We start from the raw sequence: 16,938 nt of genomic DNA on the forward strand, positions 1-16,938 counted from the left end.
TCAGAGAAAGACAATAAACAAAGATGTCAGCCTTGGTAACATTCACTTCTGGGGCTCAACTGATTTTTCTTGGAAACTGACAGACAGAAGTGGGTCAAAGGAAACTCTGATCCTATTTCAGGTACAAATTCTGATCCTCATCAGCCTATCAGGGCGTTGGGGGGATATTCAAAGACGTCAGGAGGCCTCGAGTCTGAAGACCCAAACTATTATTCTCTTCTTAGAAATATCTTGCACTCTTTCATTTATGTCCAAAAGTGAACAAAAGCCAAACAGCTGTCCTCACACACGTGCAGTGTCGCATGCAGGACAATTCAAATCTTTGGCTTTTTCACCTTTACATTGTGCATTTAAATAAGATGAATTAATGGTGAAGGACAAGAAGACACCATAAAACGGAGCCTCAAAGCCAAAAAAGGAAGCATATAAATATGTTTGGAAAGCCTGCTAAATCAAGGCCTTTTTTCCCCGACTCTGTCGAAGACATACTTAAAAACATAAATGAAGCCCAGAAAATCAATAGTATCAAAGATAATATACTCTCATCTGATCCACTGAGTGACATGAGTTCCTAACTTTTTAGTACTTTATAAAATGCAGATCAATATTCAGACACAGAGAAGACTGTGAGAGAACTCAAATCTATCAAAGCATTCTGCTCTCTCCAAGTTTTAGCTACCATGATAGCAGCAAAGACAACAGATTTTTTTAAAAAGGCATTAAGCACATGTTGAAAATATTCAAGACTTCATGTAAATGTGTTTTATTTTCTGCCCTCCAAGAAAAGTTTATGACTTATGGATTAGCGACAAAATGAAAGAAAGAAGAAAGTAGAAGAAATAAGACAGGAGGAAAGAAGGGGAAAAAACTGACATTTTGTTTCTTCAAAGTTTAGCATTTAATTTTAAACTTCTACATCTCCTTACACTCTGTATGACTTTTTTTTTCAGTATCAACATGCATATAGCATTGATATTCTGTATTCAGAAGTACAATTCTTTAATACGTTAAAGAGATTTTAATACACATTCCTTATTCACTTTAGAGTTAACTTTTCTGATGGCTTTAAAGAGAAATACTGCAGCCCATACATTCCACTATGGATAAATGCCTTTGGGGGGACCAAGAGGCTTTGGACAAAGTCTTGCACAAATTTGTTCAAAATTCATAAATCTTATACAGATGATGTCAAATGTTCTTTTTTTAACACTTTAGAATGAAGTTAAACTATAAAATGCTTAACATGTCAGTATTCCACTTTTGGATTAAAAGTACATGACTTTCCCTGTGGAATATTACCGAACCCATTTATGAGCTAAAGACTGTAATAGGCGAAAACCAAGTAAAAATAAAAATTTTAACTACACTGACTTTCCTCTGGAAGTTTCCCTTGCAACTGATCTCATTTTGTAGCTCATAAATTTTTCCTCAGTGCTTTTGACTTTCTAGAGCCATGATTATGACCTTGATTTCATTCAGCGTTTCTCCTGGTGTTTTATGCATTTTCTTATTTTTCTTAATTCCCTTAGTTCTTTCATTTTCTTAATCGTGGTGCTCCTATTGTTTTTGGATGCTTACCAATCTTTCAATATTAGGCAGGTATTAGGGTTCCTTGAAACTATTAGACAAGCTATACTCAATCCACAGCATGCATCGCTGTGGCAATACGTTCATAATTCACATTATGACATCTCCATAGGAGGGACTTGGGTAAGTACTGTGAAAAGACATTAAAATGGGTGCACAAAACACAGCTAAGTGCATTATGTATGGTGAGAACAATATCTGGCGGGGGCAGCTGGCCCAGCTTCTCTTCTGCAGCCTGTGCCAGTACACTGGCAGCTGTGAAATTCCATTCAGGGAAATGGATAAAACATTCTGGTTTAAAGGAGCTTAGGGTATGACAATCCTTCTTGAACAATAATCCATTACCTTTTATCTTAGAAAAATAAAGCTACATAAAATTTCCGTGAAATCATATTAAAAGGGATGCTTGATCCCATCAAAATGAGGGATTCTGGATGGCAGTCACCACCCAGCCTGCTTCCAGCTTCATTATGTGATGGGTGCACGTTGTGTGTGTGTGCACATCTACGGGGAGGATTTACAGTATTTCTAGCCACTGTTACACCAAAAATAAATCTTTGGAACAATCCATGATAGTTTTTCATTTCTTGTTTGTATGTGTTACTTTTTGTAATAATCCATCTGTGCCTCTCATGTATTCAGCAACCAAGATCTTTATAAGACCTAACTTTCAGAGTTTCCCTAACATCAGCTTTCTATACCAAGTTTTGTTTATTTATTTAAAAATCTATTTTAAAAGTATCCCCCAAAATAAAATACGTCTCTACTTCTACAAAACAATCCACAGAAGTCTTAATACTTAAATTACCCACCTAAATATGAAACATATATTAAATAGATATCTTGAAAATATAACCACAGTGACTATGGAATACCAAAAATGAGGTTGACAACCTATTTTCAAGATCTGGGGATACAGAATAGAGTGACTTTTCATGCTATTTAATCCCATGCACTCCAGAATGAAGTCACTTATATTAAAACAGGCCACTTATGTACAAGCATATGAATATCACAGTGAATGTCTGCTTCCCTAGCAAATTCAGCACCCTTTCTTAGCTAACATGGACCCTTCACATCTCCATTCCTTTCACTCGTGGCTGTGCCACTGAGTCAGTATGAGCCTTCTTAGAGTCATCCGTGGAAGTGGGTAGCCATCCTCTCACTGGAGCTGCAGTGCATGTCAGATGAAAGCAGGCACGTCTCCGTGAGAAGTTTTTCCAGTGGGAAGATCCAGATCAATCTCCATGCAGCGGCACTGTATACCCACCTGCAGGAAAACAGGCCACCGGGGTCCTTCTGAGTTTGCAAAGTCTCTCCCCAGACCCCAGTGGTGGCAGGGGCAGGAGCGTGCTACGTGTAACCTGCAGCCACTGTCTGCAGAACAAGCCCAGCTGCTGTGGTCCAGTGGGCTATCTAAATAAAATCAACCTCTATTGGCAGCATCTTTTGAAAACTGCTGAATATTGAACCAATCTCAAGTTCTTTGGTCCCTGAGTTTAGGCTCAAAATTAATGAAAACCTTTGTGCTTCTGAAGAAAGCAGGGGATTAATGTAGTTGCTGGAGGATACCAACTTGGCCCTTGTGGGCACCTCAGGACTGAACCTCAACCTCTGATGTTCTTAACAACCATACAGTCCTTTTGTTACTTGTTGTGGTTTGATGTCTGGACTCTCCCAGGAGGGTAAATGGGCAGGACTGTATGTATGTGCTACGTATCTCAAAAAGACAGCATCAGAAATGGGAAAACAAAACAAAAACACCTTGGGTAGCGCCTCGAATTTTATTTTAATTCGTGGCACCAAAACTGTTAGCACGTGCACATATATCAAGGGTAGAAAGGAAAAATCAAAACCACTGAGAACCAGTTTTTGCAGGGTATTTGCGTTCACTGTTCGGCATCCATACTGTCAAAACATGGCTCAGATAATGCCTCCAACGGGGACAGAGCCAACTAGCCTGTTTGGGAGGAAGAATGCTCTAAAAATTGTGTTTATCACAACTGTCTGCCTTTAGGTCCTGGAATGTCTAGTTTCCTGGAATATTAAGTTCCACACACCGAATGTGGGATAGAATATGGTTAGTCCGGGAGGTGAGCACTAGCCCCAGTCTAACCTTTTCCGTCAAGTCAAATGGCCCCACCCCCACGCGGAGGCGGCAGTCCTGTGAGTTTTTCAGTTGCAAGTGCTTTGGTCTCAAAGTGTGGGGGATGGGAGGAGAGGCCCTAAAAGGCGCACTCTGCGATTTGGCAATTGGTGCTGCTTGTGATTGCTGAGACACTGGATGGCTTTAATGGAGGGAGGATGGCGGGCAAATGGCTACATAGTGTCCTTGCTTTCATTCAACATGCACTTAAGCTTCAGTGAGAGAAAGAATCCCATTTCCATGAATAATTTCAAGAAGGTCTCAAACTGATCGGTAGCACAGCCGTGATTAAGAGGAGCGGAGGTACTGAGGCTCCACAGTTGCTGAGTGGTTGGGACACACATCTGTCTGTCCACTGTGACGGGCACAGGGCGACCAGGATTCTTCTGCCGCGTTCAGTGCAACATCCAGCGCCACCCTCCTGGGCTGCAGGACAGGATGGCCGTGGGGAGCACAGCGCATGCTCAGGCGGCAGAGCACTCGGTGGACGAGCCCAGCTACAGCCCTTACAAACCATGTGAACCCCAGATCACTTACATCCTTGTGCTTCTGATACTTTGTGCGTAAAATGGGATTCTAAAAGCACTTTCTTCATAGGGTGCTGTAAGGATTAAATGAGATGAACATGCAAAGCCCTTAGAAGAGTGCCTGGTGTAACACAGTATCAGCCCAATAATGCTAGATAATTTTATCATTATTAGCAACCACATGGGAAGATTCTAAGAATAACTTAAAGCAAACCATGAATCAAATAATCAGAAGCGTTAAATTTTTAAGGCTACTAATTAGAAAAGCTTGTTTGCTAAGGATAAAGCTTTTAGCTCCCTTTCGTTAAGAATTTTAAGAAGTTTGGAAAAATTGACTCATGAGAATTTTTAAAAAAAACTACATAGTTTATGAGAAGCACATCAAAATTTCTCTTTTCTTTCACTAAGGTAAAATTTGCATCCTTGAAATGCACAGATCTTAAGTGTACAATTCAATAAATTTTGACAATTTTATATACCAAAGTAATCATAAACCAAATCAAGATACAGACCATATCCATGTCCCCCTAAAATTCCTTTTCCCCCTTCTAGTTCATCCTTACCGCTCCCACCCCGCCCTGCCATGGGCAACCACTGTGCTGACTTCTGTTACTGTAGATTAATTTCATCTATATTGAATTTCATATAAACTGAGTCATATTATATGTACTCTTTCATGCCTCACTTCTTTTGCCTAAAATAATGTTTTAACCATGTGACTGATGAGCGATTAATTTCCAAAGTATACAAATAGCTCAATGTCAAAAAAAAAAAAAAAAAAAAAAACCCACCCAAAAAACCCATTCAGAAAATGGGCAGAGGACCTAAAAAGACATTTCTCCAAAGAAGACACACAGATGGCCAACAGGCACATGAAAAGATACTCAACATAGCTAATTATCAGAGAAATGCAAATCAAAAAATGCAGTGAGATATCACCTCACACCCGTCAGAATGGCCATCATCAAAAAGTCTACAAATAATAAATGCTGGAGAGGGTGTGAAGAAAAGGGAACCCTCCTATGCTGTTGGTGGGAATGTAAATTGGTGCAGCCACTATGGAGAAGTATGGAAGTTCCTTAAAAAACTAAACATTGAGTCCTGGTTGTCTGGAGATTGTGCAACTGTGGACTGTACAATGTCCTGGATTTCTTCTTTTTACTTGACTTATTTGCAGCATTGACATTGTTCACTACTTCCTCCTTGAAATTTTCTTCTTCTTTGGTTTCTGTGATACTAAACTCTTCTGGTTTTCTTGTGGTCTCTTTGACTCCGTTCTCAGTTTTCTTCACAAAAATCTCAAATGCTGTTTTCCCTCATTAATCCTCTGTTCTTTTCATTTTTATATTATTCTTTTGTAATCTCATTCACACTGATAACTTCAACTATCACTTATATGCTGATGATGCCTAAATTTATATTGTTTGCTTGTATTTCTCAAGTGAACTTCTAATTTGCATAGAAAAATGCCTGCTGGACATCTTCATTTGCACGTCCCACAAGATCACTTCAAAGTCAATATGCTCAAATTAAATTCATCGCCTCTCCTAAATACGTGGTCTTTTTCCTGTGTCCCCTCTTAACAGCACCATCATCCACCCAGATAACTAACCCCAAGGCCTGGGAGCCATCTTAGTCACTTTCCTATCACATAAATCACACATCCAATCAGACGTTAGTTATGCAGATTCTACTTTGTTAAATACACTTCTCCCGTCTGTTCTCTCTTCTTTATTCCCATTAGCAACCACTAGTTTAGTTTAGCCTCTCATTATTTCTTCTGTAGCTTACTAGCATAGTGTCCTAACTATTTTTCCTGGCCTCAGTCTCACTTCTTTCCCCGCAACCCCTCAAGAATGACCTACCAAAATGTGGGAAACTTTTTACAATACTCCCCTGTCTAAATGATTTCAGTGGCTCCCAGTGTCTTCAGGATAAAGTTTAAACTCCTTTGCCTGATGTAAAAGGGTATGAGCCCCGAAGCAGCCCCTTCTTATTGTTCAGCCTCACCACTCATCACTACTTAACGCATACTCTTACCCTAGCCAAATAAATGGTGGAAACTCTTTAGAGTTAGCCAAACAGATTTTGATGTTTCATGCTACTGAACCTCAGCCTTTGCAGATCCCTTTGCTGAAATGTCATTCTTCTGGCCCTTTTCTATACTCACACTTCAAGACTTGGATCAAGCATCATGTCTGGGAAGATTTCCCATAATTCCAGTTTTATTTAGATACCTCTTCTCTGCCCTCATAGTTTTTCCTGAATCTGTCCTCATGCTTTTCACACTACACCTAATTATCGATGTCTTACCCTATCTCATCCCACTGGACCACTTGCTTCCTCACAGTAGGCTCAATCCTTGTTTACCTGTGTATTTGCATCTCCTATGAATGTGCATGGCACACAGCAGTTTAAGAAATGTTTCTTGAATAAATCAAGTCAAGTCAAATAAAATCAATATCAGTCACTCTAATTTTATAGTGATATATACATTATTTTAGTAGCACAAGGCAATTAACCACGATCGCTAGATATTTCACGTTTATAATAATAACGTTATATATGTTTAGTAACCCAGGAAGGGTTACAAGAAATACTGGGCCACACAGAAACTGTTCCTGGGGCCCCTCACAAATCCCAGGGTCCAAAATCTAATGGTGTATGGAAGTTCCCTTCCTCCGACAGGAGTTGCCAAGACCAGGTTTCTGACAAGAAGAAGGCAGGTTGAAATTACGTAAGAGATGAGCACAGAAAGAAAGGTAGGAATCGATCAGTGAGAGGACGTAGTAAAACACTTTGCTGATGGCAGATGGAAAGTGTATTTACAGCTACTTCTTGGAAGCCATGTGTGTGTATCTCCTGAGGCTTCTGCTACATCATTTTTGTTCTATGTTCTATCAGCAGCATAAACTCTACAAATCCTATCTACAAATCAACATAAAGGGGGAAATGTGTATGCCAATGTGGTTTTTCTTTTGCTTTTCCTAGAGTGGATAAGAATTTTTTAAATAATTAGATTGAACAATGAAATTGCAATTTTGCAGGTCAAAAATGGTAAAAAAAAAAAAAATCAACAATTTCATATGGTTCAACAAAACACAGAAAACGTAACTGACTTTACTAAAATAAATTTTCACTGGCTAGAATGGACTAATTTTCACATACTGTATTAAAATGAGTTGAGAAGGAACAGACATAATACTTTTAGATCCCCTGACACTGCTGAGCAAGACACATGTAGACCAAGGTAAATTCTTGTTGTCACCAATTAAAATATGGAGAGTCATGAGGTATAGGTGAGGACAAATGGGTGGATTTGGTGTAAGAAATGCCATTCTTATTTGGGGACTCTGGCAGAAAGAAATTAAGAATTCATTCAACTTTTGATACTCAGGGTGGTCTGTGAACTGGCCGTGCCCGCATTGTCTGAGAACTTGTCAGGAATGCACTGCAAAGATTTGGGCTCCACCGTGGAACTACTCTGCAGAAAATGCATTTTCACAAGACTTTCTTCTTCCTCCAATGATTCTCAGGCTCTTTACTATTTATGAAGCATTGCATCGGACCACTTGTTCTCAACTGAACTTTGCATGCGAGTCACCTGGGGTTAAAAAGTGCTGATGCCTGGGTCCCAGCTCCCATGGTTCAGATTTAATCGGTATGGAGAACAGTCTGAACACAGGTTTTCATGAGCTCAAATAATAAAATTAGATGAGACTAACCAGATGACTCCGATGCACAGGAGAAGTTGAAAAACCACTCTTTTGGACAAAATTTTGGGATAGAAATTCTTAACCCAAGGGAACATTCAAAATAACATTCTGAAGTATAAGAAATTTTCACTGTTATGGTACATATACACTTAGAGTTAGTGCTATCCTGAAAAGCAGTCAAACAAGCAACAGATAAAACCAAATGCCAAGATATTTACAGGTTTTGAAACAGAAAGTGATAGAAATTCAATACCCTGTCAAAAAGTAACAAGTTTCCCTTTGCTTACATGACTGATTTATGTGAAAGAAGTAGATGGAAAAATAGCAAGGGAAGGTAGGAAAGAAAAGCAAAACATACGTTACTTTGATGATTTATGTATTAAAGACAAAAAATAATTCAACTGAATGATAAGTGAAAGACTAAACACTTGATCTGTCACTACAGGTTAGGTAGTAAAAATATAACCTTAGAAGCAGTCTAGTGAAAAAGTCAGAATAATGTTCTAACATTTTATCTTTGGATGAAAAGCCTTACGTTCAGAAATAGGAAAGTAAACACAACAGAATCAGAATTTAGACCAGCCATCCTATAGTTCGTTCAAGGTATTTCTGTCTTAGCCCTTTGAAATCAATCACTTTGCAGATCTGCACCCCAGAATTAACTTAATCTTGTTCTGCAAACTGTTTAATGTAGTTATTTCAGCATCCCTTTGATGAAGACACCACCCTCTGACTCAAGAACGTACCCTTTCAGAATCCAGGCTTAGTACATTTCCTAGCAATAAGAAGAAATGACAAACACAGTCCCACCTGCATAACACATCAACGCAGTCTGGAGTGTTCATCCTTTTAAATATCATTAGCAATTAGGAGTTTATATTCAAACATTTTTTTTTTAAAGAAACTTAATTTTATCAAAAGGAAGAACCTTTAGAGGAATCAAGAGAGAACCCAGTTTTGGGTACTTTGATAAATCTCAGTCAAGAAATTTGAAATAATAAAATCAACCATAGGATTTTAGAGCTTGACATAATCTTAACATCTGCAGTGTAACAGAAAGACACAACTCAATTTGCTAAATTGAGTCAAATCCAGTTGAAGATTTCACTTCTCAATTAAAAGACTCTGCCATTGATTCAACTTGCAAAACTTTTTCAGCCCTGCATATAATTTTATCCAGTTTGCATCTTGAAGACATTTATATTTCTATTTAGGTGGTAAGTGCCATTTGCAAGCAACCAATTAAATGCCAAAGAAGGCATTTAATAGTTGTACCTGCTAAATATATATAGCTAGGTAATTCTTTAAAAATGTAACTCTTCTAATAAGTTTCTGCCAAAACTGGAAAACCCAAGGAATGTGTTGTTTTAAACACATAACCATTATCTGTAGAAATACATACATTTAAAGAATATATTCTAGGACCCCCTTAATGGTGAATTAAACCTGAATTTCTAGATAAGCCAAAAAAGTTGAATTTAGATTTTGAACATAAACACAGAGTAGCCTGTAGTTTGGAGAACACATGCCAGTGCTTCAGACACTACTCAGTTACACAGGAGAAGCAATGCATTGTGATTTTCAAAGAAAGGATAAAATGGAAACTAATGCATAATTACATGGGAAAAGGAAATTTCATTTCCAAATACTTGTAAGCATAATCAGTTGTTATAAAACAGGAAACATAATATAGTGGGTTTGAGTTAAAACTCCTTACAGTGGCATCTCCCATGCGAAGTTTGTAAGAGGGCTGTACTGCAAGGGAGTGGTGATACTGGGAGGCTGTCAGGATGTGGAATTTGCATCACGGCTACTTGGATGCACGTCCCAGCTCTGCCACATACTAGCCAGGTAACTTTACTTTTTCGTACCTACGTTTCCTCAGCTATAAAATGGAAATAATAATAGGACCAAGTCACAGGGATGTAGTGTGAATTAAATGAGTTAATATATGCACAGCATTTAGAATGGTGCTTGGAACATAGGGAACAATACATGTTTCTTTTCCTCTTCTTCTTTTTTCTTTTCCTCTCTCCCCTCCTCCCCCTCCTCATCCCCTTCTTCTGCCTTTCACATAAATAAGGAACCAATATGCTACTTAATTAGACTGACATATAACTCAAAACTTAATATGATAAACATGTGACTAGGAATATTCAGTTGGAAATAAAATGCTATCTTTTTATTGGCTCTTCTGAGTTTTTGTATTCAGCCACTGTTCAATGGTCAATCAATGCTTTTTTTTTTTTTTTTTTTCATTTCTTTTCTCCAAATTATTTACAAAGCTTAGAGTTTCCACTCAACCCTGAGGCTAATAAAACTCCAAACAACTAGCCTGAAATTTTCAGAGGCTCTACCTAGGCCTAATCTAAACATAGTAGGAAATGCAATTGCATAACTGAAGGCTTCTCAGAAGCCATTTCACAGGCTGGGGCTCAGTTTGGCTCCTGTGAATGAGAAGCCCTGCCGGGTGCCTGTGGTATCCAGCTGCTCAGAACTATTTTATGCTTTACATCAAAGATGAAGGAAAATCTCCTGGAAAGTGAATGTATAATCATGTCAGCTGTGGGTTTGACTAAGAAAATCAACTACTTTAACCCACAGAAGTGTCCCAGGAAGACTCAGAGCCGAGGTAATCCAATATCTAAAGAAGATGCTGTATGTAAAGGCAGAGTCACTGGTTTCCAGCTACACACTGACTGCTTTGAAAAATGTCACCCTCTTTTCTAGAAAAGTACAGACCTCTAAATTAAAGTGCTTTTAAGAACAGCCAATTAAATCAAGAAAGAAAATGTGCTGAATTTATTTGCAGCAATACATTGCAATTTATAAAGGTGTATTAGTTTGCATTAAAAAAATTCTCATTAGATGTAAGGAAACATTTAAATTAGGCATCCTTTTTCATTATTACCTCAATCTTGCAAAAATGTTAAGCTAGAGGGGGAGGGGAGAATGATTTTGAATTCTGTTTTCAACACATTTAATTAACTAATGAAATTGGATTTAAATTGGCAATCCTTCCTGCATCTCTATATGCCATAAAATAAAAAGCAATGATAGCATGCTATCTAAGTAAAGTTGCTATAAAAAGTAATGTGTGATTTCCCTTAAGTACTCTTTGGAAGGAACATTTATCTTAACCCTGGTCAGGTTGGTCTGCTCTAATTGTACTTTTAGAAGTGCTTTACAAACAAACTTAGCCATGAAAAGTGTTCCAGTGTATAGGCATATTTAAATCTCATTGCGACATTTTGGAATTCTGATGCCTATCTGCCGCATGTCAGTAATTATCTGAAAATCCAACAGTCAACTTTTCTAGTATAATAGACAAGAAAGCAAGTCCTCCATTTCAATCTGGGGATTTACTTAACTTGATTTCTCAGCATCATAAGATAGTTTTAATGCAGTGCATTAAGAAAATCTTCAATGTTTTATGATTCCTTGCTGCACTAAACACAACTAAGGATTTCCCTTGGGATAACCGGTAATATTCTAGAAAACTATTTCCCAAAGTGTGTTCCACAAAACATTAAGAACGTGAGACACTATTTGTAAAAATTTTTATGACCAAATAGTGGAGAAATGCCAGATACTAAATTGTTGTTACCATCCTGAAGATTCTTTTGGAATATATGCTCTCTGAAAGCAGAGAATTTGTCTAAGCCCTATTCACTACCGTGGCTGCAGGCACTTAACAATGCCTTGCAATTAGCAGGCATTCCGCAGGAATACGTGAATGAATGAACAAACGAACGTTAAACATTCTAAACAGTTCTCCAGCAAAGGAATTTCTTTCATCCAGAGTATCTCATACCTATTTAATCATAGGACTCTTGTTTTTTCTGATCACAGGAATCTTTCATTTTTCTATAATTCTAGCATTACAGACTATTTTAGTCATATTAAGGAAAAAGAAGATGACATAGAGAATAATATAACAAACACATACATAACCACTACCCCATATTAAACATCAAACATAACAAATTCAACTGAAGCCTCTGGGGGACCCCTCCTCCATTTCATCCATCTCACAGCACACACCCTCCCTCATGATGAGGTCACCACAGCTTTAGGACTTCTGTTCACATGAAACTTACTTGCTCTGAGAAATTTTGAACTGGGGGAATGCTAAAGCCCCTTCAAGCAGTAAGATTTTATTTCTAGCTAGTATATATGTTGCAAATGGTTATCTGTGAAGCTCTCCACTGATGGCATTAATACAATAATGACTCAGAAAATGAATGAAATAAAACACTATGATACAGGAGCAAGGCAAGGGATAATTGCTGTAATAAAAGAGGTAAGCAGCTTCTCTTTTAAACAGACTGCTATAAATCTAAATCTAGATATATATATAGTAACCTAAGAAAACATAGAAGTATTTGTTGCTGAACTTAGACTGAGTAGTTTAGGAACTATTCTCTACAATTATAGGGAAAAACATCCCTAACAACGTATGTGCTGGATTCTGACTTAGGAAGTCATCTGGGGCTGCAAAAGTAAAATTGTGTCTAGATCAATGTCACAGTGTACCCATATTTACATAAGAGATGCTGCTAAGAAGAGGAAAACCCCCTTCCTAAGCTGAGTAAACAGTTACTAACAACAAAATTCTTTTATCAAGATGCAGCATTCTATGACAGATGTATGAGCTAACTTAATTTATAGGAAAAGAACTATTTTAAAATATTGAGTCACTCTCTTTCACAGCCTTATTTTCATAAAACCTTTCTTCTTCAAATTTTCAAGCACCGTTATAGAGATTTTTAAATTATCTCAGAAAAACTTTAAGTATGTTACTTACAAAATATTCTTTTGCATGTTTAATTTTTGTCCCTTGCTTTGCATTAAAGATAAAAAGGCCTAGTAAAGTATATTTCCGTATTTGTTCTATTTCTTAATTTTAGTTATAAAAGACGTTGAATAGTCAAAATAGTGGGAAAAAAAGTTGAACCCAATACCTGCGCTGTATAGTCACATATACAACTAATAAACCAAGGACTAGAGCAACAAGGAATAGCATGATGTGCGGATAAATTTTCACTTTATAATTGTTCATTGGTGTCCTGCAGTTTTACAAGCAAGTGCAAAGATTAGACTTTTACTACACTATTGAAACAATTTTGCATTTCAAGCCAACCAGTGAATTCTTCCTGTGTTAAATACCAACAGGAAGAGAAATGTAACCTCACTCTGTATTGAGAAGTCCACAAGTTCTTTAACTCATATTTAAATGAATGAAATAGATACAAATTACCTTATTTACAAAACAGGAACAGACTCACAGTCATAGAAAACAAATTTATGGTTACAAAAGGAGAAAGAGGAGGAGGCATAAATTAGAAGTTTGGGATTAGCAGATACAAACTACTATACATAAAATAGATAAATAACAAGATCCTACTGTATAGCACAGGGAACTATATTCAATATCTTGTAATAATCTGTAATGAAAAAGAATATGAAAAAGAAATATATATATATAACTGAATCACCATCCTGTACACCAGAAAATAACCCAACATTATAAATCAACTATACTTCAATAAAAAAAATAAATGAAATAGATTGGAATCTAAAAATATTTATAAAAGAAAAGTGTCAATTCTTACCTCCATTATCTTTTAGATGTAAAGCTATCTTGGTATCATCTGGAAGAGAAATACGAAGGAATTGTAACAGAAAAAAATTTAAGATACATAAATCTCATGACCAGTAATTGTCTACTAATGCCTTAAGTATAACACAAATAGATTTTGATACTTCACTGGGTTAATTTCTAGTCCAGTGAGAGCGATCCCAGCTTATATGATGTAGTATTAAAAGTTCTTGCTGAGATAAGCAAGATTAAGACTTTAGTGAAGTGTTAAATGATTATATAACTGTGAGAAAAGTACACTATTATAATTTTAACTTAAAATACATTTATTTTTAATTTTCTAAAATGGAATTGTAATTAGACTCTATAGTCCTTATTCACTTAAAAAATCAAGATCAAGAAAATTCTGAGTTAATTGGAGTAGTAAAGATTTGTCAATATTACAGTTTTAACTTCAAAAGTTAAATGCTTATTTGTTGCTAACAAATAGGAGTGTAATCATACACAAAAAGCTCTTGGTGAACAAAATGCAGAATGTGCCTTTTTTTTTTTTTTTTTTATTCCAGTGGTTATATTTCATTCTAAAGGGCAGGATTCGAATTGCAAGAATATTTGCAAATTAGAGAAGTATCTCCTCAGGCTATGTAACAACTCCAAATAATATGGATTAAAACAAGACCATTTTTAAAAGCAATCAAATGTATTTAGCATCTTTATTAAATGGATTTAGCTCACTTTATCACTTTATTGCAGCTAATTTTTAATATCCAATTAAATTTCAATTAAAAGCAAAAGATTCCAGTTTCATTTCTCATTCAAATGAAAGCAGCGTTCATGAAAATAAACAGGGATGACCAACTTCCCCCTCGAAGCTTACTCTTGGTCGGCTGGTCTCACATTTCTCCCTAGTGGTACCATTGAGAATAAATGGTTCACAAGTTTGGCCTAATACACATTCTCCCAATGAGTTCTGCTCATGCATTAATGTTCTCTAGTATTTTTGCCTTTCCTGGCAAAGGAAGTGCTTTTCAAGTACAATTTCTGGGGCGTACACAAGGCCCCTCTATAGGTTACAAGCCAACATAATTTATTGACTGTATCCAGGCAAACATTAGACTTGCATATAAGTAGAATTATCTTTTGTTCAGAATCCCAAATCAATAGCCATTTTATATGCATTTTTGCCTCTCTATCCTGTGGCTAAAATGTTGAATACAGTTATTACAAAGTTCAGCAACATGAAAGAAAGTCTATTTCTCTTCTAGGGAGGACTAGCGGCCAGGACCACTATTAAAAACTAAATGTTAATAAAAGGTATCCACACATTAAAAAAAAAAAAAAAAAGCACATTTTTTTCCGTAATACGTCTGTCTTTTCCCTTTTAGAAATCCCTAAGAAATCTAGTTCGCCAAAGAATCACTTTCCCCCTGGAGAGCTTCTTCAGCACACCACCACCGTGATGCTTCTCTCCTCCAGAGATAAAGGAAAAGTATTTCCAGGGCACCTTCTGTGGGCAGGCTGGTGGGCAGCTGGGAGGTGGCTGCTCTTTGGGTGGTCGTCAAGACCCTGAACTGTGTGGTTGTCGCTCGTATGGTTGTGGTGGTTCGCGTGGAGCTTTCCACTGGCTCTGTGGTGTCACACATCTTCTCCTTGGACTGATCAGAGAAACAAAGGGGAAAAGAATTTGACTCATCTTATATGCATATGTATTTAGCTATTTCAAAGGAGTTGGGCTGTAAAGCACAAAAGCTTCTCCCATCAAAATGAGGAATACATTATTTTTGTACTGGAATCTATTGATAGATTTGACTAACTTACAAGTATTTAAAATAGACGAGAGAAAAAAATGGCTGTAGCAAAGTATTTCCACCATTAGACATTTGGATTTCTTCATTTCTGCCGCTAACCTTTCATCCAACTGGTTTATCTTAACCAAACTTTTATATCCGTGAATAAGAGACATGATGTTAAAAAGGAAATGTTCACACTAGAAGAAAAACATTGTTTAAAACAAGATTTGAAATACGCTTAAGTGTGTGCAGAAAGAACGTACTCCCTTCACATCAACCTGGTAACGCTAAATCCTAAAAGGGTGACCACTGCTCCATGCTACCTTATTGTTTCTAAAATAATACACTTCAGGTTGAATGGATATTAACAATTACAATTTTGTTTCCTTTTATAAAAATATTCAAAACAACCCAAGCAAAGGGCTGAACAGCACTCACGGAATCACTTAGTCTGTCTTCTCCCTAGCAGCGCTGTACTGAGAACACCAGGGAACCGTACATACTGTATTTTTCATTTATATCCCAGAAAAATAAATAATGTGACCTTCACCAGTAACAGTCTCCAACATGCAAACTGTGATGGTTTAGAAGTTGGCTTTTCTCCCTACCTCTTTGTGTTTCAAAAGCCTCCATCCCCTCTGGGGGGCCTTGAGTAGAAAATAACTATTCTGTACCTGGAAGGTACTTACCTCATATTTTAAAATTATTTAACTTTTTTTTTATTGAGTTATAGTCATTTTACAATGTTGTGTCAAATTCCAATGTACAGCACAATTTTTCAGTTATATATGAACATACTGTATTCATTGTCACATTTTTTTTCGCTGTGAGCTACCACAAGATCTTGTATATATTTCCCTGTGCTATAAAATTATTATTAAATAAATGTGTTTCTGAAGCTTCTTGTCTTTGGGGAGGTCCAGTGTATCTTATTGCTGGCTCAGGAAGAGTTCCCCGGACAGCTTCCTTTTCAGTAATTAGACCTGATGCAGTTTACTCTCTACTTGAACATCCTAGCGGCCCGTTCACTTCCCCAAACTTCAGTTCCTGCGTCTTCTCAGCTTCAGTGATCTCATGATCTTCTCCTTGCCTCCACTTTCCTTATCATCTTTCTTCCTTCCTTCTGTTAGAAGGGATGGGGCCCGCCGTTTACAGCTGTTCTCCCCACCTCTACTCTGGCCCAACTCAGCCTAGCTGCTTGGGCTTCGTGAACCTGCTCGTTTAACCCCTTCCTCTCTCTTCAGTATTTGATCTCTAATTCCCTCCTGCCTTGTTATCATCTACACTTAATCATACTCAAGCACGTCCAAACTTATTTTAAAGACTCAGTCTTCCCTCGTCTCCACATGCATCCTGACATTCTCTTGCTTTTTCTTCCATTCACAGTCAGACTTCCTGAGACACTGAGCAAACGCCGTGTGCTACAGAGAGGGCAGAAGCAGGACCACTGGGTAAAGTTAAGAAGAAGAGTTTGTTCTGAGGGTAAAAATGTCAAAAATTAATTATGCTCTAAGGAGATTAAGCCTTGTGCCAGCAGACAATGGGGGAGATAAATCCACACCTCTCCTCC

General features: G+C 37.2%; 1 protein-coding gene across 1 annotated transcript in view; it reads right to left on the reverse strand.

The window, feature by feature from the left end:
* The window catches only part of PLXDC2 (plexin domain containing 2), a 324,630-nt gene that overhangs the window by 36,726 nt on the left and 270,966 nt on the right, over window positions 1–16,938 (reverse strand). Inside the window, exons 11-12 of the mRNA XM_032473563.1 lie at window positions 15,083–15,233; window positions 13,592–13,630 (exon numbers count right to left, since the gene is read on the reverse strand). Coding sequence (XP_032329454.1) covers window positions 13,592–13,630; window positions 15,083–15,233 — 190 coding nt within the window. The remainder of the gene's footprint in view (window positions 1–13,591; window positions 13,631–15,082; window positions 15,234–16,938) is intronic.

The sequence above is a fragment of the Camelus ferus genome, chromosome 35 (genome assembly GCF_009834535.1).
Source record: "Camelus ferus isolate YT-003-E chromosome 35, BCGSAC_Cfer_1.0, whole genome shotgun sequence".
Lineage (NCBI taxonomy): Eukaryota > Metazoa > Chordata > Mammalia > Artiodactyla > Camelidae > Camelus > Camelus ferus.